Here is a 24,060-nt window from a genome sequence, read left to right on the forward strand (position 1 = left end):
GATAGTTGAAGTGTGAAGGAGGACAGGTATTTTGTGAAGAATACGAAAAGAATCCGGTGCTAATATCATAAAAACAATTTTGAGAAAAAAAAAAAAAGGGGGGGCAGTAGAAGCTATCTGATAATCTTTAAATGACTAAAGAGAGAACGTTGTATGCTGATCGTCTTTTGACGACTAAGGCTCCATTTGAAGCCACTGAGGTTATGCGAGTTAGACTTTCCGAGAGTAAATTGGTTAGTAAAGAGTTTTTGAACTTGTTTGCGGAGGTGAGCAAATTGAAGAAGAGTTATACGCATAAATTGAATAAGATTATAACGGAGAAGGAGGATTTGAAACATCTGGTTAACACTAGGCTTGTTGAATCTAAGGTCTTCACTGCTGAGGAGATGGCGGATTTCAATATGGACCTTTTAGGTAATGTGGAGCCCCTTTGGGATATGATAGTCAAGGAGATTAAGACTGAAATTAAAGCTAACCGGGAGTTCTTGGATGTTATTGAATCACAAGTTCTTTACGAAATAAACGATTCTATTGAGACTGATTCCAGATGGCATGAGAGGGAGAAGCACTCGAAGTTGAGTAATATTGCTGCCGTTATCGAGAGGAATGATCCAAAGGAGGATGTTACTGATGCTAGTAAACGTTGGGACGTTGAAAGTCCTTACTTGTTTGAAATGTTCGAAAGAATAGATTTCAATAGATTGGATGTGCTCAAAAACAGTTTGTTAAGATATCAAACCGGATATGGTGATTATTTGCAGACTTTCTCTAAGGATTCTGAACAGGTTATGACTAAGTTATTGGAGTTCAATCCTGAAGATGAGCTTGAGAGATTTGCCTCTGAAGCCTCCAGACAGAAATTTAACTCAAAACCGGAAGGTCTTACCGGAGTGTCAAAGAATAGAAATACACCTGCCAAAGAATCACCAAGCAAAGAGAGTAAGAGAAAAAGCACGATTGGTAATATTACACATAGATTCTCATCACTTGGATCTTCCCATGACCATGGCGAAGAAAATTTAATGAATAACCAATTTTCTGATAGCTCAAATAATGTGAATTTGAAGTCGAAGAAACCTCCAAATAAGTTAAAATCAAGAGTTGGATCTATATTTGGTAGAAACAAGCTGAAGAAGAAGAATACTGATTCTGCTTTGGATACTACCATATCGGAGGACTCGGAGTATAGCCCTCCAGGAAGATTTGGTATGAATGAACGGAGGGCTTCTGAGATATCATATGGTTCACCATACAGTATCAGCAGAGGACAAGAGAGAAATAGAGAGCGTACAGGAAGTTTCAGAAATGATATGTCAAGAAACCGTACAGGTAGCTTCAGAAAAGAAAGTAGCATTGGGGCTTCTGAAGAAACTCCAACCAAACCAGAAAGACCTCAATCTGGTCTAGATCATATTAAATCCCCTAATCCAACAAATTCTTTTAGTGCCGAAAGTCCATCAAGAAATGTCTCTCTAACCGCAAACTCACCACCTTTACAACCACATCACAGGTCAGACACCATGACTAGCCAAACCAGCGGTACTCCTCAACACGGTGGTATGTTTGCTACTAGTGTCGCGGCTCCCGCAATACCTCCTTCAAGGAAACATACTAATAATGCTACTGCTGCCACGGTAGCTAGTACGTTTGATAGTATGATGGGAGGCTCTCAACCACAACAAATGCAACAACAACAGATGCAACAACAACAAATGCAACAACAACAAATGCAACAACAACAAATGCAACAACAACAAATGCAACAACAACAAATGCAACAACAACAAATGCAACAGCAACAAATACAACAGCAACAGAAGAATCAACAGAATATGATGCAACAGAATTATGCCAATAGTCAGGCACAATACCATGCAGCACCAATTATGACTGAACAGATTACAGGAGAAGTAAGAGAATTGAATCCTCAAGAAACTGGTTCATCTACAAATCCACAAGGCCAAAACCTGTTCCGTCATTCTACTTTGGATAATATTAACAACACTGGATTGAATGCAAGTGTGGCAGAGGTTATCAATGCTACATTTAAGGATGGTGTACTTGTTGACTCACAACTCGTTGGTGAACTGGCTTTGAATTATGCGGTTACTCACGCAGGTCAAAATCCACCTGTAGGTTTGAACATTAAGATTCAGAATGCCTCTAAATTCGAGAAAGTAATTCTTAACCAAGCATTCATGGAACGGGTATCTCCAGAAGAATTTGAGGTCAATCCAAGTTTCATTCATTCTAGAACACTGGGTGCCTTGAAGTATTCAATATCAAATACGATTCCACCAGTTGTTGTGCATCCTGTTTGGAGATTTGAACAGCATCAAGCCAGTGTTGTTCTAAATATCAAAATGTCTCCACTGCTACCTACCACCATTAACCAATTAGTTTTATATGATTTTGCTGTTTTCATTAGTATTGACGGTGTTAATGCAACCAATGCTCTTTCCAAGCCTCAAGGTTCCTTCAATAAAGAAAAGAAGAGAATTAGCTGGAAATATGACTCTCCATTGGTTTTAAACCGTGACACTGAAGGTGAAAGGATAATTGCTAGATTTATGACTGATGGTCTAGCTAGAGAATCTCCAAATGGTGTCCTCGTAAGATTCACAACTAGTCCACAATTGCAAGCTGAAATTGGAAGCGGTATCATTATTATAGGACAGGAATTGGATGAAAATAATCCATTTGGTGGTGATTGGGCTCCTGTTAACGTTAAAAAGACTCTTGCTAGTGGTAAATACCAAGGTTTGGCTTAGTGAAAGATATATTGTTGTTTTAATAAAAAAAGACAATTTACTAAGGGTTGTTCAATATACCTGCTTTACCCATGGTTTTACCGCTTCTACCTATTGTTTGTTTAAGACTGTAGTATTACAATAAGACGCTAATTGAGCTCTTGAAATTTTTTTTTTCTTTAAATTTAATTTGTTTGTTTCAATTCTATCAGTAGACACATATCTACGTTTGTACCGTAATAATCTTTTATATTGTTTTTGTAATATATAAAAATCGAATTGAAATTATTAATATTCAGAAATCCTTCAGCTTGCCACGAAAACAAAAAAAGTCGCGTTTAGCGAAGCCAAAGCTGTAAACCGAAAAATTATCAATGGGATGGGAAAACACGACTTACATAAAAAGTTACTTCTAACAAACTAAATAATAAATCCAAAGAAAGCTGTAAACACTCTAAACCAAATATCTAAAGAAAACAATGTCTATGTTACGCCAAGTTCGTCAATTCTCCGCTACTGCCAGAAAGCTGGATTTCTCCAAGATGTCCATTGTTGGACGTATTGGTTCTGAGTTCACAGAGAACACTTCTGCCAAGAGCAATAACCGTTACCTAAGATACAGTATTGCATCTCAGCCTAGAAAGGATGGCCAAACCAATTGGTACAACATCACTGTTTTCAACGAACCACAAATTAACTTCTTGACTCAATACGTCAGAAAAGGGTATGTTTTTTCTATTTTACATTAAATTTCTTCTTTCACCATTTTCACCATTACTAACTATTAAAAATTTGAATTATCTCTTCCTTTTTTTTTATTATTTATTTATTAGGATTATAATGGGGATCAATGTTTTTGTTATATTCATTTGATTTAAATTATAATTTGAGAAATAACAAAATAAATTAAAAATTCTAATTTTGTTAACCAGTGCTCTTGTCTACGTTGAAGCCGATGCTGCTAACTTCCACTTTGAAAGAGAGGATGGTACTAAAGGTACTACTCTAAGTTTGGTCCAAAAGGACTTCAACTTATTGAGAAACGGTAAGCCAGAAGAACCACCTGCTGAGGAAGAATCTGCTTAAGCAAAATATAATAAAATATTAACATAATAAAAAAAAACAAAAAACAGATTAAAACTACTTGGGAAAAGTAATATCATGAAAGATACCTTTATTAAAACTATATTAAACAATACAATATATACAATAATAATTTAAAAAAAAAAAAAAGACTAAAATATATTACCTGTAAAAAGATAACCGTTATACTATTAAAGCTTAGACTTAATGATCACATGAACAAATCGTAATATGCTACTCACGCATGATTAATTCGTTGTAAAGTATGAAATCACATGATAACTTCGTTTATCATTATTATGCACGTGATGTATGTGTCAAAATGAAAAACAAATCCGGCGATGAGCATCTCAACGGAATTTTGACAATTTGACATGGAATTAGTCACATGGCCGAAATGCTTTTAGTCCGCGATGGCAGGTCAAAGCCTCGATTTATATATTCGTTACTGTGTTGTTAGTATATAATAACTTGTGTATATATGTAAAGATAGTCTCGGCATTCACTTATCGTTAACTTGGGACACACCCAACAATGAAAGACGTCATTGAACTGGAGGCTACCCAAGAGGTAGTTCCAGATGTGGAGAAGAAGCAGAAAACGATAAATGAGAGATACTTGTTGTTTAAGATAGATATGTTTGTTCTTTCATTTGTATGTTTGCAATACTGGATCAATTACGTTGACCGTATCGGATTTACGAACGCGTATGTCTCAGGAATGAAACAGGACCTGAAAATGGTGGGTAATGATTTCACTGTCGCTAACACTTGTTTCACAGTAGGTTACGTCATTGGTATGATTCCTAATAATCTGATGCTGCTAGTGGTTCCTCCAAGGATATGGCTAAGTTTCTGTACATTCAGTTGGGGTTTGTTGACTCTGGGTATGTATCACGTGTCAGATTTTAGGCAAGTATGTGCAATAAGGTTCTTCCAGGCAGTTTTTGAGAGTTGCACCTTTTCAGGTACACATTTGATCCTTGGTTCTTGGTATAAGGAGAAAGAGCTGCCTATTCGTAGTGCAATCTTCACAAGCAGTGGTCTTGTAGGCTCAATGTTTAGTGGGTTTATGCAATCCAGTATTTTTCATAACCTAAATGGCAGAAACAATTTAGAAGGCTGGAGATGGCTATTCATTATTGATTTTTGTATCACAGTGCCAATTGCCATATACGGTTTCTTTTTCTTTCCGGGGATGCCTGATTCTAAGGGACAGATGAGCACAAAGTTCTCGATGTCAAAGGTCATATTCTCAGAAGAGGAACTACATTTCGCGAGAAGAAGATTGCCTGTTCGTGATGAAACTACCGCACTAGATAGGACAGTTATTTTTAGAGTTCTAAAAAGATGGCATTGGTGGATGTTCTCACTTGTATGGATATTAGGTGGTGAGAATCTTGGGTTTGCATCAAATTCGACTTTTGCATTGTGGTTAAAAAACCAAAATTACTCGATCACACACAGCAATAACTATCCATCGGGGATATTTGCTGTTGGAATTGTCTCTACGTTTGCCTCGGCTATATATATGACCAAGTTTCGTAAGGCCCGCAATTGGCACATTGCCGTGCTGATCTCAGTAGTTATGTGCGTTGTGGCAATATTAATAAGGTCTCGCCCATTAGACCCGAGTGTACAATTTACAGCTCAGTATCTAGGTGGTATAGCATATGCAGGACAATCTGTTTTCTTCTCATGGGCTAACATTGTATGCCATGATGACCTACAGGAGCGTGCTATCGTACTGGCATCGATGAACATGTTCTCCGGAGCAGTAAACGCATGGTGGTCTATCCTGTTCTTCTCCTCATCTATGGTCCCTCGTTATGAACGGGGATGCTATGCACTGATTGCTACATCAGTGGCTTGTGGTATCGTTTCTATAGTAATAAGACATCTACACATCAAGAGCCAGAACAAGAAGAAGGAGATAGGTTACATAGACGGAAACGATATATTTACCGACGAGGAAGATGAGTAGATAACCTGTATATAAATAAGCAAGAAATAAATAAAAGGACATTAAAAGCATTCATTATAAGTATATATAGTAAAAAAAAGAAGGGACAGCAGCTACAGGTAATCGGTATCGGGTTCAAATCGCCTCTTACGAGAACGAAGAGTCCTACAATTGCACTGAATGAAGCCTCGCCTCACAAGGCACGCGGAACGTACCTTGAAACGAGCTAAACCGCAATGTATGGTACGCAGTATTTGTTAGCCCAAGTATACACCCCAATAAACACCGTAGTATGAAAGAGAGAAAACAACCGCACGGAGAGCTCACCCGCCCGCCGGTTAAAACACGTACCGAACTGAGTTACGCCTTGAAGAGGAAGAGCTGTAGCCACGGGGGCGTGTCTACCCTAGTCTACGTCCTTAATCCGCTGCCGTTCCCAGTCCCGCGAAGAAACCTTCGCAAGAGTTATTTCTTATAACAGCGACACAGACAACGACTAGAGAAAACCTCTTACATGCCCGCCTTCTTCTCAGGTAAAGCTACCCCTAAGACACACCCGCACAAACCCGAGAAGCACCTGGGCTGTAGTAGAAGTAACGGGGCAGTCGCAGATACGGATGTAGAGGCGAGCTTTAAAGAGGTGACGGGAAATGGCTAGAAAGTATCGTGTAGAGAAGAAGATGAAAACTCGGGTCTTACCGGCAGGGTTCCCCCGTGCCGTCCTCACGGTCGACCTTTGGTTTTCTCTCTATATAGCTCTACGCTCAATCTTCACTAACAAACACCCAACCTCGTTAAAACGCCCCTACACCCTCAACAACTACCCGTTGTTACTTCCACCAAACCACAAACGCTCGCTAAGGTGCGAAAGATGCCGTGCGGTATTCCCGCACAAACACCCTCAACTGCGACTGGGGGAGTCCCAGGATTCAGTAAGAAACGCTACGACGGAGATTAAATCCTCAGCACAGGTCGTTTGCTCTCATGGCACACCTTTGGTATTTTTTGGAGAAACATCTCAGGCCAACACACCACATACCACCTTGCTAAGCTGTGATCCACCGAATTTCCCACCTGCAGAAGTTGAAACACGAGTCCTATTGGATAGGCTCTAGCCTCCTTTATGTAAGCAGGTAAAATAAAATGTAGGATCCTTTGCTGCTGTCAGGTCTCGAACACGAGACTCGCCTGCTTCTGTGTTTAACCACAAAGCCATTGAGGGTAATGTTCGAGTATCAAAGGTTTAGAGAATCTTTTGTACCACTTTCCCACGTCCAAGGTATTATCATAAAATTGTTAAATATACATAAATGCAACGTGTTGGACATTAGAAACATAATAAATAAATATCGTACGATATAGGTACCATATATGAATTCTTTATTTACAAGCTAATAGAGGAGTTGGCGCTCCTTGGAAATGGTATGGTGTCCTTTATGTTGGATACACCAAGAAGATAAGATATAAACCTTTCAAAACCTAGGCCAAATCCACCATGAGGAGCTCCACCTTGTTGGCGCATCTCCAAGTACCAGTCCAATTCACCATCCTTGTTCATATTACGTCTTTGCATTTCGTATTGTAGGGTGTTGTAGTTATCTTCCCTTAGACTTCCACCTATGATCTCCCCCATTTCAGGGACTAACAGGTCAAAGCATGCTACAGTGTTCTTGTCGTCGTTCAATTTCATGTAGAAGGCTTTACAATCTTTTGGGTAATCTGTTACAAAGACAGGACTTTTGAAATGCGAGCCAGCAAGCCATTTTTCATGTTCTGTTTGAAGTGGTTCACCCCACTGAGGTTCGTACCTTGGGAATGGTTGTTTCTTGTGTTGCTCGGTCAATATCTTGATGGCTTCGGTGTAGCTGATCGTCTTCCAGTTATCAAGGTCCCTCAGCATTTCCCATTTTAACAAGATCTCAGGTTTATTAATAAGTGTAGGAATTTGGTCGGTAAGAAGACTATCCTGGTTTTCATAACACTGCGTTACTATGCTTTGCAAGAACCGCTTGGTGAAAGATATTAGTTCATCTAAGCTAGTTATAAAACTCAACTCGGCTTCTAACATCCAAAACTCCATCAAATGTCTTGGAGTTGCACTCTTTTCTGCCCTAAAACAGGGAGACAGTGTCCAACAATTGGAAACTGCCGTGGATAAAATTTCTAAATGTAACTGAGTGGATACTGTCAAAAAGGTCTCTTTGTCTTGTAGAACTGGGGAATTTACTAAGAATTGCTCACCGGCACCTTCGCAATCATTGACAGTAAATATAGGAGGTGATACTTTTAGCATATTCTCCTGTTTATTGAAAAAATTGATAAAATATTCCTCCATATGGGACCGAAACCTGAGCAGTGAGCCGTAATATAGCGTTCTGTACTTCAAGGTTGGTAAGGTCCGCAGAAATTCTAGAGAATGACCTTTCTTTTGAAGCGGATAATGCTCTGTGACATGACCTAGCACTTGTAAGTTCTTTGTAGGATTTTCTACCAATAACTCAAAGGCCTGTGTTCTTGAACCATTAGTCAATTTCAAAATTGGTGAATGGATAGTAAGGCATTGTCCTGTTTTTAAAGACTTGACAACATCTGATTCCTCGGGCTCCTTTATCACTACCTTAACGTCCCTGTTTGTAGAACCATCGTAAAGGTCAATAAATGCAACTTTCTTCAACAATCGCACAGACCTGACCCAACCATTGATAACATCTAATTGTTTCTCTGTCTTTGGCACAGTCTCATACAGTGCTTTCACACTAATATAACGTTTTGGTACATTAAACATTTCGATATACTGGTATTATTGGTATTCTAATGTTATGATATATCCCAACTGTTTTTATTAATTGTCTACTTTTTACTCCCAGTGTCCTTTATGATGACCAAAACAAGAAATACAGACATAAAGGTACAGAAAGAAAAAAAATCTATAGAATTCTAGGCAGATGTTTTTTTTAAATAGTATTTTTATTATTATTATTATTATTATTTATTAATGGAGAATAAACGCACAATTCACCCATCTAATATTTATATATATACTTTAGTTTAGTTTGGTTAGAGGTATCAAAATGTTTATAGGAAAAAGAATTTAGAAAAAACACTCCTAAAATAAAAGAAACAGAATCATTAGATGGATAACTTATCCGTTGGTGGTGGGTCTCAATAGTATCCTCACTCTTTTAATAGTAACTCTTTTTTTTACAAGTCTCTACAAAACACACATAAAGTAAAGAACTTCTGAAAATTACCAAAAGGAATGAAGTTAAAGAAATGGAAGGAAAGTAATTCAATTAAGATATTGTATTCTTTTAGTTTTAGGAAGCTGATGTCTCTTAAATTCTCAAAACCAATTTTTTTTTTATAGTTTTATTATATTATATTTTTTTTTTTGGATTAATCTATCTTTTTTAGAATTTTTATTTTAAAGGTATTAAAATTAAAAGATTTATTAGGTTTTTAGTTTTCCAGGAATTTAGTAAAAATCATGGACACAACGCACTTTGTATTCCATTATTTTATTATTATTATTATTACTATTCTTTATCTCAATATTATAATAGAAAAAAGCATAGTGAAAAAAAAAATCATTTCTATTATATGGAAGAGAAAACAATGATGGAAATCAATTGAACACTCTCCACATCTTTTTTTTTTTTAGTAAAATATTTTTATTATTTTAATAGGTAACCCTAGAACCATGGAAAGATATAGACTAGGATACCACCATATGGTAGTATTCCTATATTCAATCCAGGCTACTCTTCTTTTAAAAAATAAAACAATTAAAAATAAACTGAAAAGTAATTAAGAAAGGTTAGAAAAAAGGGAAATCCAATTGATGTTGAAATTAAGAAGGTGTAAGGTTTAAATAGTAAGATAGAAAGGAGTAATATTGTTTGTTATTTATGAAAGGATGGGTGGGGAGATGAACAAAAAAAAACGATCAAAATAAAATAAAAATAAAAAAGAGGGCTTTAATTACTGATATCCCACAGTTCATAGTAGAGAAATTAAAAAAAAAGATCCTTATTTGTTCAAGTCTCTCTTAGTATTTTGCTGTAAACAATTCTTCCTTCGTAATTATTAGAGAGAAAGGGAATTTGTTTATTTGTTTTGTTTTGTCATCTCGAGGAATTTTTCTCGAACCAAAAAACTCAATTACCTAGCCAAAAAAGTAGTAATAAAATAACGTAAACCAAAAACAAAAGGACGGAGGAATGAAAGGAAGATAGAAATATTTCTTTTTTGGTTAATCTTCAAAACAAATCAACATGTTTTCCTAATGGAGATGTGTGTGTGTGTGTATGTTTTTGTTTTTGTTGTCGGTACGAAAAATGAAAAGAAAGTATGAGGGAATACTATGAGAGAGAGAGAGATGAAAGAGGGGAATAGTATTAGTAAAGTAAATGAAATGGAAAAAAATAAAAAAGTCTCGGATAATGTATCTAAAATGGATAACTTAACCGTACATCCTTCATCCGTTCAACTCTTCCACAGTAAAATCCTAGTGAATATCCAAAAAAATTACAAAAAAAAAGAACTTCTCGCTCAAAATTTCTGAATTTCTTTTTTTTGTTGTTCTCTACGGTTTTTTTCTGCTACAACAGAAATGATCAAATAAAGAACAACAATTATAATTCAATTCTATTACGTCATATTGCGTTATAAAAATTTATCAGAACAAAGGGCGTGTAGTTCCATTATTAGGGTTTCTGTCTCTGATGGAGATGCCATTAATATCGCATAGTAAGTTGTAGATGTCGAGATTGGAAATAACTCCGATTTCCTTATCGTGGAAGAACGGACCCGTTCCAGCAAAAACGGCTTGCAAGTCTGGGTGTTCTATGTTGGCCAGGTTATGGGACCCGATATAGAACTCCTCTGCGTTTTTCTTGTTTTTCTTCAATCTTTTGGCGACGATATCGTATTTTTCTTTGAGCATTATGGAGTTCCCAAGTTGAGGGACAATCCATATAGTAGGTTCCCTCGGTATTATGGAACTTTTCTGCTTGGCCCCGTTCTTCAATGCAGCTGAATTCTCATTGACTATGGTGTCTCTTCTCTGCTTATGAATTAATCCACGTTCTCCAATACTTTTACCAGAGCTTAGTTGATCTTCACCACCAGCATTTCCCGGTAGAGGCCCCGATTCTTTACCATTTTTAGAGTTACTGGGAGATTTTTCATTGTAACCTTTATTAATGTTATAGTTCCATTCTTTAGGAAGGTTCCCGTTCAAGTATACGCTAAAACGCTGATTATCAATCCGGTTTTTGATAATTTTGTATACTTCGCTTATTTGGCTATTGCTGGTAACGTATATTCCTAGACTGGACCCTTCCATGTAGACATGTGAAATCATATCATTATCACGGAGGTAGTCTCTTTCCTCGTGAATCAGTTCTTCCCAGATAGTAACATTCTCCGGGAATTTGGTGTCTGCCATTCCATGGTTACTAACAATTATTACATTGGTAAAACCCGTTACATTTCTTTCGCGTAGCCCAGTGTACGTGTCGTTTACAAATTGGTCTACTTTATTTAGGATCTTATGGAATTTTTCTCCGTAAAAATGATTCCGATCCATAGGATACCCGTGTTGATGGCCAAATGCATCGATATCGTTAATCGCGCTCAGTATCATCTGAGGCCTCTCTGTAATATCAGCTATGTCTAGATAATGGAAAATTTTCTGTAATTTATCTTCAATGGTCTCCTTGGCGTCATACAAATCCATATAGTACGGCTGACGAGCTGGGTTGACTTTCCCTAGACTTGTATAATTGACATCACTGCCGGGCCACATATTACTGTACACTTTGTACTCCCATTTCTTGTCGTGGTTATAAGCCTTTTGAACCGTCTCCCAAATAGGCTCACCATTGTCCACCCACACCTTTGGCTCCACAATCCCTGGCCTGAATTCTAATTCATTCTCTGTATCCCAAAAAGTGTTGGCTACCATTCCGTGCTGGGCTGGATATAGCCCTGTAACCAATGTCCACATATTTGGGATAGACTGCAATGGGAACTGAGGCTGTAGATGACTACTCACTGTAATATTTTGATCCAATGTTTCATCGTAGTCTCGGCTAAATAATTTGTGTAGGAAGGGCATCTTTTCCTGCGTAATTAGCCTAGAGCTCAATCCGTTCAGAGAAATAATAATGTTGAGCGGGTTGAACTCGTGCGTCCCATTATTATACGTGATATAGGGATCGTAATTGGTATATTGATGATGACGATCTAATTCAGGATTATGTACAGAATCGTGGTTGAAAATTCGTAAAGTCAGCATTAGAATAACGATAATGAGACCCAGGATCAGCGTATGTCGTTTTCTTTTCGCCGTGAATGAGAAGTGCTTATGACTATCAAACCATTCGTTCGTAGTATCGCTAAACCACCTGTCTTCCTCACCACCATTCTCAATAGGTCGCAGACGACCCTCAGTATCAAGCTCATATAATGGGATACCTGCCAGTTCCTTCTCCCTCATCTTATTAACAAAATACCTTGCATACCACGGAACCTGCTTTTCCTCGTCTCCGACCTCAGCTAAACCGGGTACCGGTATATCACCAATTCCACTAGGTATCACTTCATCTTCTACCTCATGTACAGTATCATGCACATCATTACTAGCCTTTGCCATTATCCAAGCGCAGTTTTTATGTTAATTAATTATCCTTCAATATATTTTCTATAGTAATCACTTAACACCATAAAAAAGCAAATATTTCAAAGAGTTGCCTGTGTTTCCTAGTATATCTGATATACTCTGGATGATATATCTTGAAGACAGAGTACTCTGCAAGATTTGCAAATCTATAATTAGTTGATGTGTCCCTTTAGCTTCGTTGCCCTTAATAAAAAAAAATAATAATTAAGGCCAACAAAAAAAGGAAAGGTCCTACCCGGATTCGAACCGGGGTTGCTCGGATCAAAACCGAGAGTGATAACCACTACACTATAGAACCATAATGGATCTGTGATGTTTGTTTTGAGAACAGGTAATTTATTGTTGCTATAGTATCTTTTGAACTACATGCTAATAGAACTGTATTTAAAAGAGTCTATTTTTTAATATATATTAGATTAAAGTACAAAGTTATATAGTTGAGTATGCTCAAATCGATTAGGATGGCGAGTTATTATTGTTTGTTGTTGTTGTTGTTGTTGTTGCTTTTGAAAATCATTTCTTGAAGGCTGCCAGCAGTTCATCTATCTCACGATCATTCTTCTTCTGTCTCTCTGGGGAGATGATGGCGTTGCTGCGATCACTATCGTCTATGGCACCAAACAGTTCTAGCATAGACTCACGGTACAACATCAGCTGGTACGCCGTCAACGACTTCAGCGTAATATTGTTATATTGTTTCCTATACGTTACCTCCATCTTAGTAAGTGTTGGTTATAGCTGTGATAGCAGTGTCTTATCTTCTTTGTTGAGTTCTTATATAGCTTTAGAACTTTCAATGGTTTTATCTCAGTGATTTAATAACAAATAATTTGGCTTTTTTGGCATAGCGCTGCGAAAATTTAAAGCTGAAGGGGAAAAAAAAAATTGATATTTAACCAAGATCAATGCTGAACAAGGGGAACAGTGCTGGTGGAATATTGTTTAGTGGTAGAGAAAAAATAGGTAGACATGGGTATGATGGATTTTCGGGTTAGTGATTTCATTGGGAGCACGTTGTTTATTGATATTGATGAGGACAGGTCGTTGCAAGGCACGCTGGTTGCTGTAGATTGTCAGATGAATCTGTTGTTGGACCATGTCCACGAGTATACGAAAACCATTGGGTCACGGAGACTTGGTTTGGTGAGTGTTCCACAGCCTACCATTAAGTCAATTAGGATTTCGCAAGCTAAGATGAGGGCTATTACGGATTTCAAGAGGCAATTCCAGCAGAATATCGTCTAAGGAGAAACTGTGATTCGAGGGTTAGAATAAGAAAGGAAAAAAAAAAGGAGAACAAACGGCGTTAATTTGAGGATTGCAGAAGAGATTGTTGATATTGCTTATTTGACACAATTTTATTTATTTCAATTGAACTGAAGAAGAACCAACAAAACTTTAAAAAAACCTCGAATATGTCAAGACTCCGCGTAAATGAATAATCATTGAAAAATTGAAATTGCATAAATCCCAAAAAAAAAGTTATACACATGAATTGAACATAGGCAACCACTGATTCAACAATTCCAACCTATGGATATATAAAACAACAACACTGACAACAAAGATGGGAATCAATCGATTGATCCTTCTTCTCTCTCACTCTCTCGGTATATGACTTCCAGCAATTTGCAAAACATAGCATTATAAGGAAAAACAGAGAGAAAAAAAAAAGAATGAGCTCTACTTCTGAATACCTGCTTGATAAATATAGCACTCTGTACAAAAATGCTACGGAACACCCATTACCTAAGGAGTTGTGTGCTGGTACTTTGTCCGACAGGGCTCTATATGTCTACCTGACTCAGGACCTGGAGTTTTTTGAGACTGGGTTGAGATTAATCTGCCGCATCACGTCAATGGCTCCAGAGGTGCCAAGTTTGATTACTTTAGCTAAGAAAGTTGGATTCTTTGCCAGTGATGAGAACACATACTTCCGTGACTGTTTAGCTCACCTAGAGAAGGAATTGGATGACTCTACTGTTCAAGAGGTAAAGGACAAGAAGATTATCCCCGGTGTAGACAAATACGTTGATTATCTTGTGGAATTGACTCAAGATCAGAAATATGACTACCCTGGCCTGATTGCCTATTTGTGGTGTGCTGAGCAAGTCTACTTGAAGTGGGCCCATGATCTACCAAGAGCTAACAATTTGCACTGGAAGTACCAGACATGGATAGACCTGCACGATGGAGAACACTTCATCACCTGGTGTGATTTCCTGAGAGCTGAAGTGGACAAGTTTTCTCCAAAGCAAGTCGAAGAGGTATTCGCAAAGACTTTGCAGCATGAATTCAATTTCTTTGACAGTTGTTACAAAGCCTAACTTTGATTTTATCAAGTTTTCTATAAATAATATACATAAATCATAATGATTTTTATATTAATATTTGAGTTTTGAGAGCACCTCTTCAGAGGTAAGATTAATATTATATGTCTCAACGTAGTATCTAACTCGTTCTTCTAATGTTTTACCATTCCATTTAAAAGCGACTACGTCAAAATCGGGCATACCAATTTGTTCAATAGCACACCCAGCCGCAACATTTCCGTATACACTTGCTATATTTATGTCATTAGTTCTTTGGAGACCAGTGATAAAGCCTCCTAAATAGCTGTTTCCACCACCAGTGGGATCAATGACTCGGTCTTGACTATTATAATGGTAAGCTGGATAATTTATAACCATTCCACTATCAAAATGTATAGAACCGTACTTACCACATCTAATTACAGCAGTATGGTTATTGCTCATTATCTGTTGCAATGGGTCAAGCAATTTCTCACAATCTTTTAAAGTGGTCGGTTCGGGATAACTTGGATAGAGCAACCTAGAGGCTTCCTCTGCATTTGGTGAGAAAATCAAATTAACATCGTCTCTCTAATAATTCTTTAAATTCTTGTGAATGTTCGTAATCACAGCTACTCGGAAGCGGTTCCCAAACCACAGTATATTTTTCACTCTTGATACCAGACAAGTCATTCAGTATTGACGCACACCTCGATGCTGAACAGACCAGATGTATGCAGCTTAATTTGTTCTTGACTAGTTTGAACCCGTAGATGTCTACCCAATCTTTGACGTTGATCTGTATCTTTGGAGTTAAAAATTTGAACAATCGAAGATCTTGGTCCTTATTTTTGTCGTTCTTGTTAGGATAGTAGTTCAACCCTCTTGTTGTCTCCCCTTCATTAACCCTAAAATGAGTTGCTACAGGCCAATTTTGTAATTGCCTCCTCACCTCCTCTGGGAAATCATACCCTTCATCAACAATCCAATGGAAATCACTGTTCTCTATACTACATATTGCTGCTCCTAGGGCAGCATATGCCCCAGCACCACCAGGAATACCACTATATTTCTGTGAGTCACCATGTCCCTCGATATCATCGAGGATGAACATACCATTGGTAGTAATCATGTTGCCCTCAGTATCGATTCAGCGTTATAGAAGACTAAGAAGGCTATAACTAACATATTATCAGGGCTAAATAGCTTGTCTAGCAAAGGCCTCATGTGTTATATACAGTCATCTGTATGTATCACGTGATTTGATAAAGTCCAAAAAATTTAAAAAGAAAACGAAATAAGCCCTGTAGGGGGCTCGAACCCCTAACCTTATGATTAAGAGTCATACGCGCTACCGATTGCGCCAACAAGGCTTATTAAATACGTTGATGATCCGACAAGAGGATGTAGTTTTATTACAGGAGAACATAAAAAGTTATCCTATTTTATTTGTTAATTATGCTTTAATTTGTCTCAGCTTTACTATTTTAGTTCATCTATCAGTTGAATAAAAATATAGTGCAAGGAATTGTGCTTAATGAAGTATATCAAATTATTATCTGAGATGCTGTATTATTAATGTTTTGTGACTATACCATGACATAAATAAGTGCAACAGCTCCATATCAAACAAATAAAAAATGATTTATAACTGTTGAAGCAAAGAGTGATAAATGACATTATTTGATTGTTGTATTCTTTTGAAGGAAATACGTATTGGTGATGATTATATGATGGACTCTAAAGAGTATTCCAAGCAATATGTAATTAATTTACTATTAGTTACATATAATAGTTCACGATATATCCATGTGATTTAATTTTCCCTTTCAATGCGCGGTCCATCAGGCAACCAGAATTTTGAGCATAGGCGAGGCGATGAGGGTACCTTTAAAATATATATTGATTTCTGTATTGTTGATGCTGTGACTACAGTAGCTAGTAAGTTCTCAATCTTTCCAAGACCCCTAAGTTCCAAGGAATTCAGTCATTTTGATTATAGGACAGAAGATAACAGGTAAAAACAACAACAAGGGTGCTGTTATTGACTTCTAGTGGGAGGAACAACAGATATCTATTTTAAGAAGAAAATAGGGTATCGTTTCTTGTCTGGAGTAGAGGTTTACTCTTTTATTAAAAAATAAAAACAAAATTGTCTTGTGTTTCGTGGGAATGGTGAAAATTAACGCTAAAATCATTGTGGTTGCCCATACTATATGTGCTGCTTCTGCCTTTTTGGCAGCTCTGGTCACTGGTTATAAACTACATTTCTACAAGATTGTAGAGAATGCCTATTATGGTTATCCTGAGGAGTGGTTCCCTAGTGTATCTGCCACTATTGGTGACAGGTACCCTGAAAGATCAATTTTCCAAATTTTGATAGCTCTAACTGCCTTCCCTAGATTTTTGCTACTGTTATCTCATTACTACATGAATGGCTCTTTGTCCATGTTTCTTGTAGGTGCCGCTAGAACTGTCACTTGCGGTGGCTGGGTTTATATCACCAGTACCGATGATCATGACATTCATGATATCTTTATGATTGCCTATATCGTCTTAACTATTCCATGGTATATCTTATCTGCATACAAGTCTCAATACAAGAAAGCGAAGATAATCACTGGTGTAACTTTCTTTTCTACCATTGTGCCAATGGTATACTGGTATATTCAGCATCAAGTCCATGAGGTTGCTGGGGCTTACTCTATCTACGCTTACTTCGAATGGTCCCTCATCATCTTGGATATCGCTTTCGATGCGCTGGCTTATAAGGACTTCAAGAAGTTGACCTATACTCTAAAGCATGATCACAATGAAACTGGTAAGTGGTTCTTCCAAATTGTCAACTCTGAACAACAAGATGAGATTACCGAGACTGTTGTCGAATTTGAACCCGAGAAGAAGTTAAGACCCATTGAGAAGGAAATTGAATTAGATGAATTAATCAAGCAAGATGAAGAACAGGAAGCTAAAGTAAGAAAGGAATACTATACCTACGATTCTATTGTTTACATGTCTTTGAATGTTTTTGAATCTTTTATCTTCTGGTCCAACTTGACTAACTTGACCTGTAGTGTTTGGCATTTCCCATTGTGGTATATGGGTATCTCTGGTTATGAAGCTGCTATTCTTGGTTTTATGGGTCCTATCATCCTGGCTATACCATATGTGCCATTCGCTATGACCCAATATGGTGCTCTGTTGAGTGGTTTGATCGCAATTGGTGCATACTTAGTTGGAACTCCTGAGTCTAGGTTAATTTCTGTCTGTGTCGGAACCGCTTTCACTATGGCAACTTTTGCTCAATACTTGAGAAAATTAACGAATGCACAGATGAATCTATCATTTGCTATATGCTGGTCATTAGGTTTAGTATTTAGCGTCATAGTCAAGATGGGTTTCTTTAGTAATAATCCAACTTGGGCTATTATGAATGAAGATAATGGTGGCTACAACAAAACAGCTTTAGTGGCTGTCACTATTCTAGGTATGATTTACCCTTATATTAACTGTAACCATTTCCAATTCGAAGAAAAGAAGGTAAAGGCTAACTTTTTTGCTAAGTTTATGTTTGCTCTAGGTTTCGGTGGTTTAATCTTTAGTATCCATCAACTCTTAACCGATTCTTCAACATTAATTTACTGGGCTTGGGAAGGTTATTCTGAAAAAAACCAGGGTCCACTTGCCTGGCCATGGGGTATGGTAACATGTATTACCATGCTAGTTGGATCTCTAACTTCTATCAAGTTTATTAATAAGCCAGCCATCCCATGCACCGCATTGTTTGTAGGGACTTCTGTGTTAGCCACGAAAAGCATAACTGGCTGGAATAAATATATCTTCGGCGGATTGATCTACGCAGCCTCAATCATGTGGTTCATTCCAACTTATATCTCAGCATTGGGATATGTCGGAAGTATCTGGGTTTTCACTCTGGCTTTCTTTATCCATGTTATTGGTATCCTTGCTCATGTTTGGGTTGTAGCTTATGCTTTTGTGCCATTTGGTTGGGTTCTTAGAGAAAGAATTGAAGTGGTGTTGTCAATAGCCTCTGCTCTTGTTGCACTAGGTGCTTTATCTATTAGTGGATACTCATTCTTGCCAAAGAAGGTCTCCTTATCAAAGAGATTTGCCAGTTACTTGACAATATTTGCCTTTGGTGCTTCCATTTTAACTGGTTACTTCACTTATGAGCTAAGGCCTACTGGTGTGCCAGCTCCTTACCATCCTGATCAAAAATTGATTACAGCAGGTATCTGGACAATTCATTTTGGTCTAGACAATGATATGTGGGCCTCTGAGGAACGCATGATTGAGCTAATTAAGGATCTAGAAATTGATGTTGTCGGTCTTCTTGAAACGGATACTCAACGTATCACAATGGGAAACAGGGACTTGACCAGCAAAATGGCTCACGAATTGAACATGTATGCCGATTTTGGTCCAGGACCAAACAAGCATACATGGGGTTGTGTTTTGCTATCAAAGTTCCCAATCTTGAACTCTACTCATCACCTGTTGCCATCACCAGTTGGTGAATTAGCACCTGCTATTCATGCCACTTTGAAAACGTACGACGATCTTTTGGTTGATGTTATTGTCTTCCATAGTGGTCAAGAAGAAGACGAAGAAGATAGAAGATTACAAAGTGACTACCTTGCCAAGCTGATGGGCTCTACCAATCGTCCAACATTTTTGCTAAGTTATTTGGTTGTCGACCCATTAGAAGGTAATTATAACACATACGTTAGCGAGACTTCTGGTATGCACGATATTGACCCTAGCGATGATGACAGATGGTGTGAATATATTTTATACAAGAATATCAAACGTACCGGTTACGCTAGAGTTTCAAGGGGTACAATTACTGATACCGAATTACAAGTAGGTAAATTTCAAGTTTTGAATGAAAGGGAACTAGCCGAGGTCAAGGATTCTATCTATACTGATGAATTTGTTGAAGAAATTGAAGATGATGCTTTCAAGTTCCCATCCATGTTTGATGGCGAAGGCGAGAGAGGCCACTTCTATCATGTTTTTGAAAAGCCTCGTTATTACGGATTCAAGAAGGACGAGGAAGAAAGAAGTGAGGAATAATTTCCTATCAAATGAATATTCACGTTCTTGGAATTCATTAAATTGAATATCAATTGTAAGAAAAAGGTTTTCCTTGCTTAATTTTTTAAATGTCATTATTTTCCATACCATCGAACATAATGAGTATTAAAAAAAGTTTTATAATGATACATATGCCCCAATATTAAATAAAATGTTGTATATATAGAAAATAATAATAAAGTAACGTCCGAGGTTAAATTAACAGAATGACAAAAGGGTATCAATTTTTGAATACAGGTTGTTATGACTGTAGCTCTTCTTCTGGAAACTTATACAATTCAACTACCTCTAATTCAGGTTCATCTTTAGATCTGTTGTCCTTCCAAGATTTTAATAGCTTATATGATCTTGCGATAATTTCTTTGTTTGGCATGATCAGCTCAACCTCTTCTTCTTTTTTGTCCTCACTTTTGGTTTCATCCTGAGACTCGTCACCCTTTTTCTCTTCATCCTCCTCCTTCTTTTCCCCAGCCTTATCATCATTGATTATTCTAGCCATTTTTTCTTCTTGATCCTGTAAGTATTGATTCCAGGACTCCAGTTTCTCATTACATGTCTTAGCAAGCTCAGCCTTAGATCTACCCTTCATATCCTTGAAGTACTGTACCAGAAGAGTATCGTATTGTATTGGAATCTCGTCCACGCTGTGGAAATGCTTCAATAGCCAGTTCTGCTTCTGCTTAGAGAACTTCCATACATCCACAACAGCAGTCTCTCCGTTTTGACGACCTTTAATGTCTTCATCAGAATAGTTTGATCGTACGCTTTCCAATTCATAAAGTGGTTCAGGCAGGTGGTCCATGTCCCTCAAGTAAAACTCAATTAGATACCTTAGCTGATCCTTCAACACCTTCTGTCTCTTAGTCTCTCTTTCCTCTCGTGACAACTTCTCCTTCTTCTTATTACCATTCTTCTTCTTCTCTTTCTTTGTTGTGTCCTTGGCCCCATCGTCACCATTTATGATAGACCGTTTCTGCTTCTTCGTAAGCGACCCAGTAGCCAAATGCGTAGTAACATTCAAGGGATCAGCATCTACATCCGCTCCCGAGGTGCTCTCCTGCGCACTCCTCTTAATAGCAAACCTTTTCCAAGCCGGTACGTGATCAGACATTGAAGTTATTTTCTTTATATTTTTTTTGGTATTTTCGGTATTATAAACTGCAAATAACAAAGCATACAACAAGGCTCTTGCTTAACTGACTACAGAAAGAAAGAATGGGCTAATGTAATATAATACATACATATATTGGGTTTGCGATGAGCTAGCTCATCGCAAAATCAAAATGCTTGGAAATCCTCCCCTCCCAAAAAATTTTTCAAACATTACCCGGGGGGAAAGTCCGCTATATTCATTACCCGGATATTAAATAGTTACCCTGACATATCATTCAACCGGGTAACCATTACACAATATCCGGGTAATGAAATTTCGAAATGGAAAAATTTTTTCTATCGGGTCGTATGGTATGATATAAAATTTATAATGAGTTGGTTCCCCGTAATGGGCTCATCAAGTTAGTAACTTAATACACAAAAGGGCCTAATGCTCATCTCTTATGTTTGGTGTGCTGTTACATCCATATCTGATTTAGTCTAAATCTAATAGATACGGATTAAACACATAAAGGTTATCACACACACACACACAACACAAAACAAACAACTATTTTTTATTTATTTATATGAGTGGAGTTTCGAAGGTGATAGGTTTGTTTAGGAGTGGGTCGAAGAAAAGAGTTGAGGAGGAGAAGCATGTAGAGAGTCGTGAGGAGCATACGCCGGTACACTCTTCATCTGAGTCTATTCTGTCTGAAGATCTCAGTAAGCACAGGTCTTCTCCTGCCACACGTTCTACTTCTACGCTTGCCTCTCCTGAGCCCGGAAAGGAGGACACCGCTACTGCTACAACTGTAGGAACGAGTACGGCTGCAAGCATGCCAAGTAATACTGCTGGTGCTGCTCATGCTACCATGGCTAGCCCTACGGCTATATCCGTGACCACCAGCAACGTGTCGCATAGTCATTGTCAGAGGTTTATGGTTCATGAGGACGGGACTCACGAGCACCATTTGAAGAACGCTAGGAGACAGGAAAAGCTGACCAGTATGATAAAGAACATAATGAAGAGTAATAACCCTAATGGTGCGCAGAAGAAGCTGAGAAACGAGGCAAGGTCTGCAGTTCCTGACATCATCGCCTCTCCTGTCACACCTATATCTCCTCAGGTCTCAGGTACACAACAGTTTTCGCCTCAGAACTCAGCCGCTCAGGCTCCGTCTTTGTTTGCTGGGTATATGAAGCAAGTAGTTGATAAAGAAGGGAAAATGGCGTTGAACGGACCCATAAGTGGCGCGTTCAACGGTGACCAGAAAGTTTTATACCAGGATGACACCGCAAAAGTTAATGGAGACCAATTAATTCTGCCACAACATTACAACGATTCTCTTTCGTTTGCAGAGAAGTATGGTAGTTGTAAAGAGATCCTTGGTAAAGGAGCTTTTGGAGTTGTAAGAATCTGTCACAAGAAGGTACCAGACAATCCAAAAGTTGAGAAGCTTTATGCTGTTAAAGAATTTAAAAGGAAAGCTTCTGAACCAAAGGATAAATTTTCTAAGAGATTAACATCAGAGTTTTGTATATCGTCGTCATTACACCATGTCAACATCGTTGACACTCTGGACTTATTTCAGGATGCCAATGGAGATTATTGTGAGGTAATGGAGTATTGCGCTGGGGGTGACCTGTTCACACTAATTATCGCCGCTGGTAAGCTTGAATACATGGAAGCCGATTGTTTCTTCAAGCAGTTGATCAGGGGTGTCGTTTACATGCACGAGATGGGTGTCTGCCACCGTGACTTAAAACCTGAAAACTTAATCTTGACACATGAAGGTATCTTGAAAATCACTGACTTCGGTAATAGTGAATGTTTCAAGATGGCCTGGGAAAAGGATATTCACCTAAGTGGCGGTGTATGCGGGTCTAGCCCTTACATTGCACCAGAAGAATATCTTGTCGACGAATTTGATCCACGTCCTGTGGATATATGGGCTTGTGGTGTAATATACATGGCTATGAGAACTGGCAGACAGCTGTGGAATACTGCTAAAAAAGAAGATGTTTTCTATCAAAAGTATCTGCAAGGAAGAAGACAGAAATCTGGTTATGAGCCTATAGAAAAATTGAAAAGAGCAAGGTGTAGAAATGTGATATATTCCATGCTAGATCCTGTACCTCATAGAAGAATTAACGGTAAACAAATATTGAACAGTGAATGGGGTAGAGAAATAAAGGTGTGTTACGATAAACATTCCTCACTGCAACCCAAAGGTTCAGCTCAACATTCTCGGACCAGCACGCCAATAGCCGTAAAATAGATCATCCACCTGATACCAGATCTCAGCATAGAGCACTACATTTTCAAAATAATAAGGTGAAATAAATTTGTTTTCTTTATAAGTCATGAAAATTGATCCTTGTTATTGCTCACCATCTCATTTTTATTACAAGACTCAATATATTCCTATCAGCATTTACCCATTCAAAACAGCATCGAACATACAAATACCCTCAATGAATCTTTTAATGACTCTGCATAGATTTTTCGAGACGACTTTCCATAGCCATATAAAAAAGCACCAACCAAGCTTTTTCTTGCAGGAAAAAGAACAACAAAAGCTCTACAAAAGATTGAGTTTAAAGTATCTCATAGTAGTTTTTTTTTTTACCGAAGTGTGCTTAGATTTTACTTTCTCTGACACTGTCTCCTTTTCTTCTAGAAAATTAAACAGGCCATATTAATACTCTTATAATTCTGTCTATATGTATATGTGGGAGTTGTCCATACAACCTCCATATTACAATCAGTTTTATTTAAAAATCATTTTTACAATAGTTTTTCTTTTTGTTAGTATAAAACCTATCTATTTTATCTACGATAGAGAATTGGTATTATAGGAAAACTGTAACTTGAACTAAGAGCGATTAGAATTATGGAAGTTCAAAAGAAAAGAAAAATACAAAGAATAATTAAACAAATATGTTACTTAGAGAAGAGCCCTCTTTATGGAGATCATTATATTCAGTTCTTGTCAGACAATTATCTAATATTGAATTGTGACATCGAATATATCAATATCTTTATATGCAGTAGATGTGACCTCAAGCAATA

At 37.7% G+C, this 24,060-nt stretch overlaps 11 protein-coding genes across 11 annotated transcripts; 7 read left to right on the forward strand and 4 right to left on the reverse strand.

Moving 5' to 3' along the window:
- Positions 1-131: 131 nt before the first annotated feature.
- Positions 132-2,771, forward strand: SYP1 (Syp1p; the record flags this gene model as incomplete). Its single annotated transcript, XM_071053257.1, has 1 exon — positions 132-2,771. The coding sequence occupies one exon, from the start codon at positions 132-134 to the stop codon at positions 2,769-2,771; it is 2,640 nt and encodes an 879-aa protein (XP_070910665.1).
- A 458-nt stretch (positions 2,772-3,229) lies between these two features.
- RIM1 (Rim1p) lies at positions 3,230-3,836 on the forward strand (the record flags this gene model as incomplete). The annotated part of the gene is made up of 2 exons (XM_071053258.1): positions 3,230-3,474; positions 3,683-3,836. 2 exons carry the CDS (start codon positions 3,230-3,232, stop codon positions 3,834-3,836), a joined length of 399 nt encoding a protein of 132 aa, XP_070910666.1.
- Positions 3,837-4,367: 531 nt separating this feature from the next.
- On the forward strand, positions 4,368-5,816 carry FEN2 (Fen2p; the record flags this gene model as incomplete). Its single annotated transcript, XM_071053259.1, has 1 exon — positions 4,368-5,816. The coding sequence occupies one exon, from the start codon at positions 4,368-4,370 to the stop codon at positions 5,814-5,816; it is 1,449 nt and encodes a 482-aa protein (XP_070910667.1).
- Positions 5,817-7,179: 1,363 nt separating this feature from the next.
- Positions 7,180-8,580, reverse strand: SLM5 (asparagine--tRNA ligase SLM5; the record flags this gene model as incomplete). The annotated part of the gene is made up of 1 exon (XM_071053260.1): positions 7,180-8,580. One exon carries the CDS (start codon positions 8,578-8,580, stop codon positions 7,180-7,182), a length of 1,401 nt encoding a protein of 466 aa, XP_070910668.1.
- A 1,893-nt stretch (positions 8,581-10,473) lies between these two features.
- NPP1 (nucleotide diphosphatase/phosphodiesterase NPP1) lies at positions 10,474-12,453 on the reverse strand (the record flags this gene model as incomplete). Its single annotated transcript, XM_071053261.1, has 1 exon — positions 10,474-12,453. One exon carries the CDS (start codon positions 12,451-12,453, stop codon positions 10,474-10,476), a length of 1,980 nt encoding a protein of 659 aa, XP_070910669.1.
- A 540-nt stretch (positions 12,454-12,993) lies between these two features.
- Positions 12,994-13,197, reverse strand: HTL1 (Htl1p; the record flags this gene model as incomplete). Its single annotated transcript, XM_071053262.1, has 1 exon — positions 12,994-13,197. The coding sequence occupies one exon, from the start codon at positions 13,195-13,197 to the stop codon at positions 12,994-12,996; it is 204 nt and encodes a 67-aa protein (XP_070910670.1).
- Positions 13,198-13,449: 252 nt separating this feature from the next.
- MAK31 (Mak31p) lies at positions 13,450-13,725 on the forward strand (the record flags this gene model as incomplete). The annotated part of the gene is made up of 1 exon (XM_071053263.1): positions 13,450-13,725. One exon carries the CDS (start codon positions 13,450-13,452, stop codon positions 13,723-13,725), a length of 276 nt encoding a protein of 91 aa, XP_070910671.1.
- Positions 13,726-14,156: 431 nt separating this feature from the next.
- On the forward strand, positions 14,157-14,807 carry PET18 (Pet18p; the record flags this gene model as incomplete). The annotated part of the gene is made up of 1 exon (XM_071053264.1): positions 14,157-14,807. The coding sequence occupies one exon, from the start codon at positions 14,157-14,159 to the stop codon at positions 14,805-14,807; it is 651 nt and encodes a 216-aa protein (XP_070910672.1).
- A 2,136-nt stretch (positions 14,808-16,943) lies between these two features.
- Positions 16,944-19,868, forward strand: CWH43 (Cwh43p; the record flags this gene model as incomplete). Its single annotated transcript, XM_071053265.1, has 1 exon — positions 16,944-19,868. One exon carries the CDS (start codon positions 16,944-16,946, stop codon positions 19,866-19,868), a length of 2,925 nt encoding a protein of 974 aa, XP_070910673.1.
- Positions 19,869-20,130: 262 nt separating this feature from the next.
- RBP95 (RNA-binding ribosome assembly factor RBP95) lies at positions 20,131-21,000 on the reverse strand (the record flags this gene model as incomplete). The annotated part of the gene is made up of 1 exon (XM_071053266.1): positions 20,131-21,000. The coding sequence occupies one exon, from the start codon at positions 20,998-21,000 to the stop codon at positions 20,131-20,133; it is 870 nt and encodes a 289-aa protein (XP_070910674.1).
- Positions 21,001-21,571: 571 nt separating this feature from the next.
- SAT4 (serine/threonine protein kinase SAT4) lies at positions 21,572-23,266 on the forward strand (the record flags this gene model as incomplete). The annotated part of the gene is made up of 1 exon (XM_071053267.1): positions 21,572-23,266. The coding sequence occupies one exon, from the start codon at positions 21,572-21,574 to the stop codon at positions 23,264-23,266; it is 1,695 nt and encodes a 564-aa protein (XP_070910675.1).
- Between the last annotated feature and the right edge of the window lie 794 nt (positions 23,267-24,060).

This window comes from Nakaseomyces bracarensis, assembly GCF_045282275.1.
Source record: "Nakaseomyces bracarensis strain CBM3 chromosome Unknown Scaff11_0, whole genome shotgun sequence".
In the NCBI taxonomy this organism is placed as follows: domain Eukaryota; kingdom Fungi; phylum Ascomycota; class Saccharomycetes; order Saccharomycetales; family Saccharomycetaceae; genus Nakaseomyces; species Nakaseomyces bracarensis.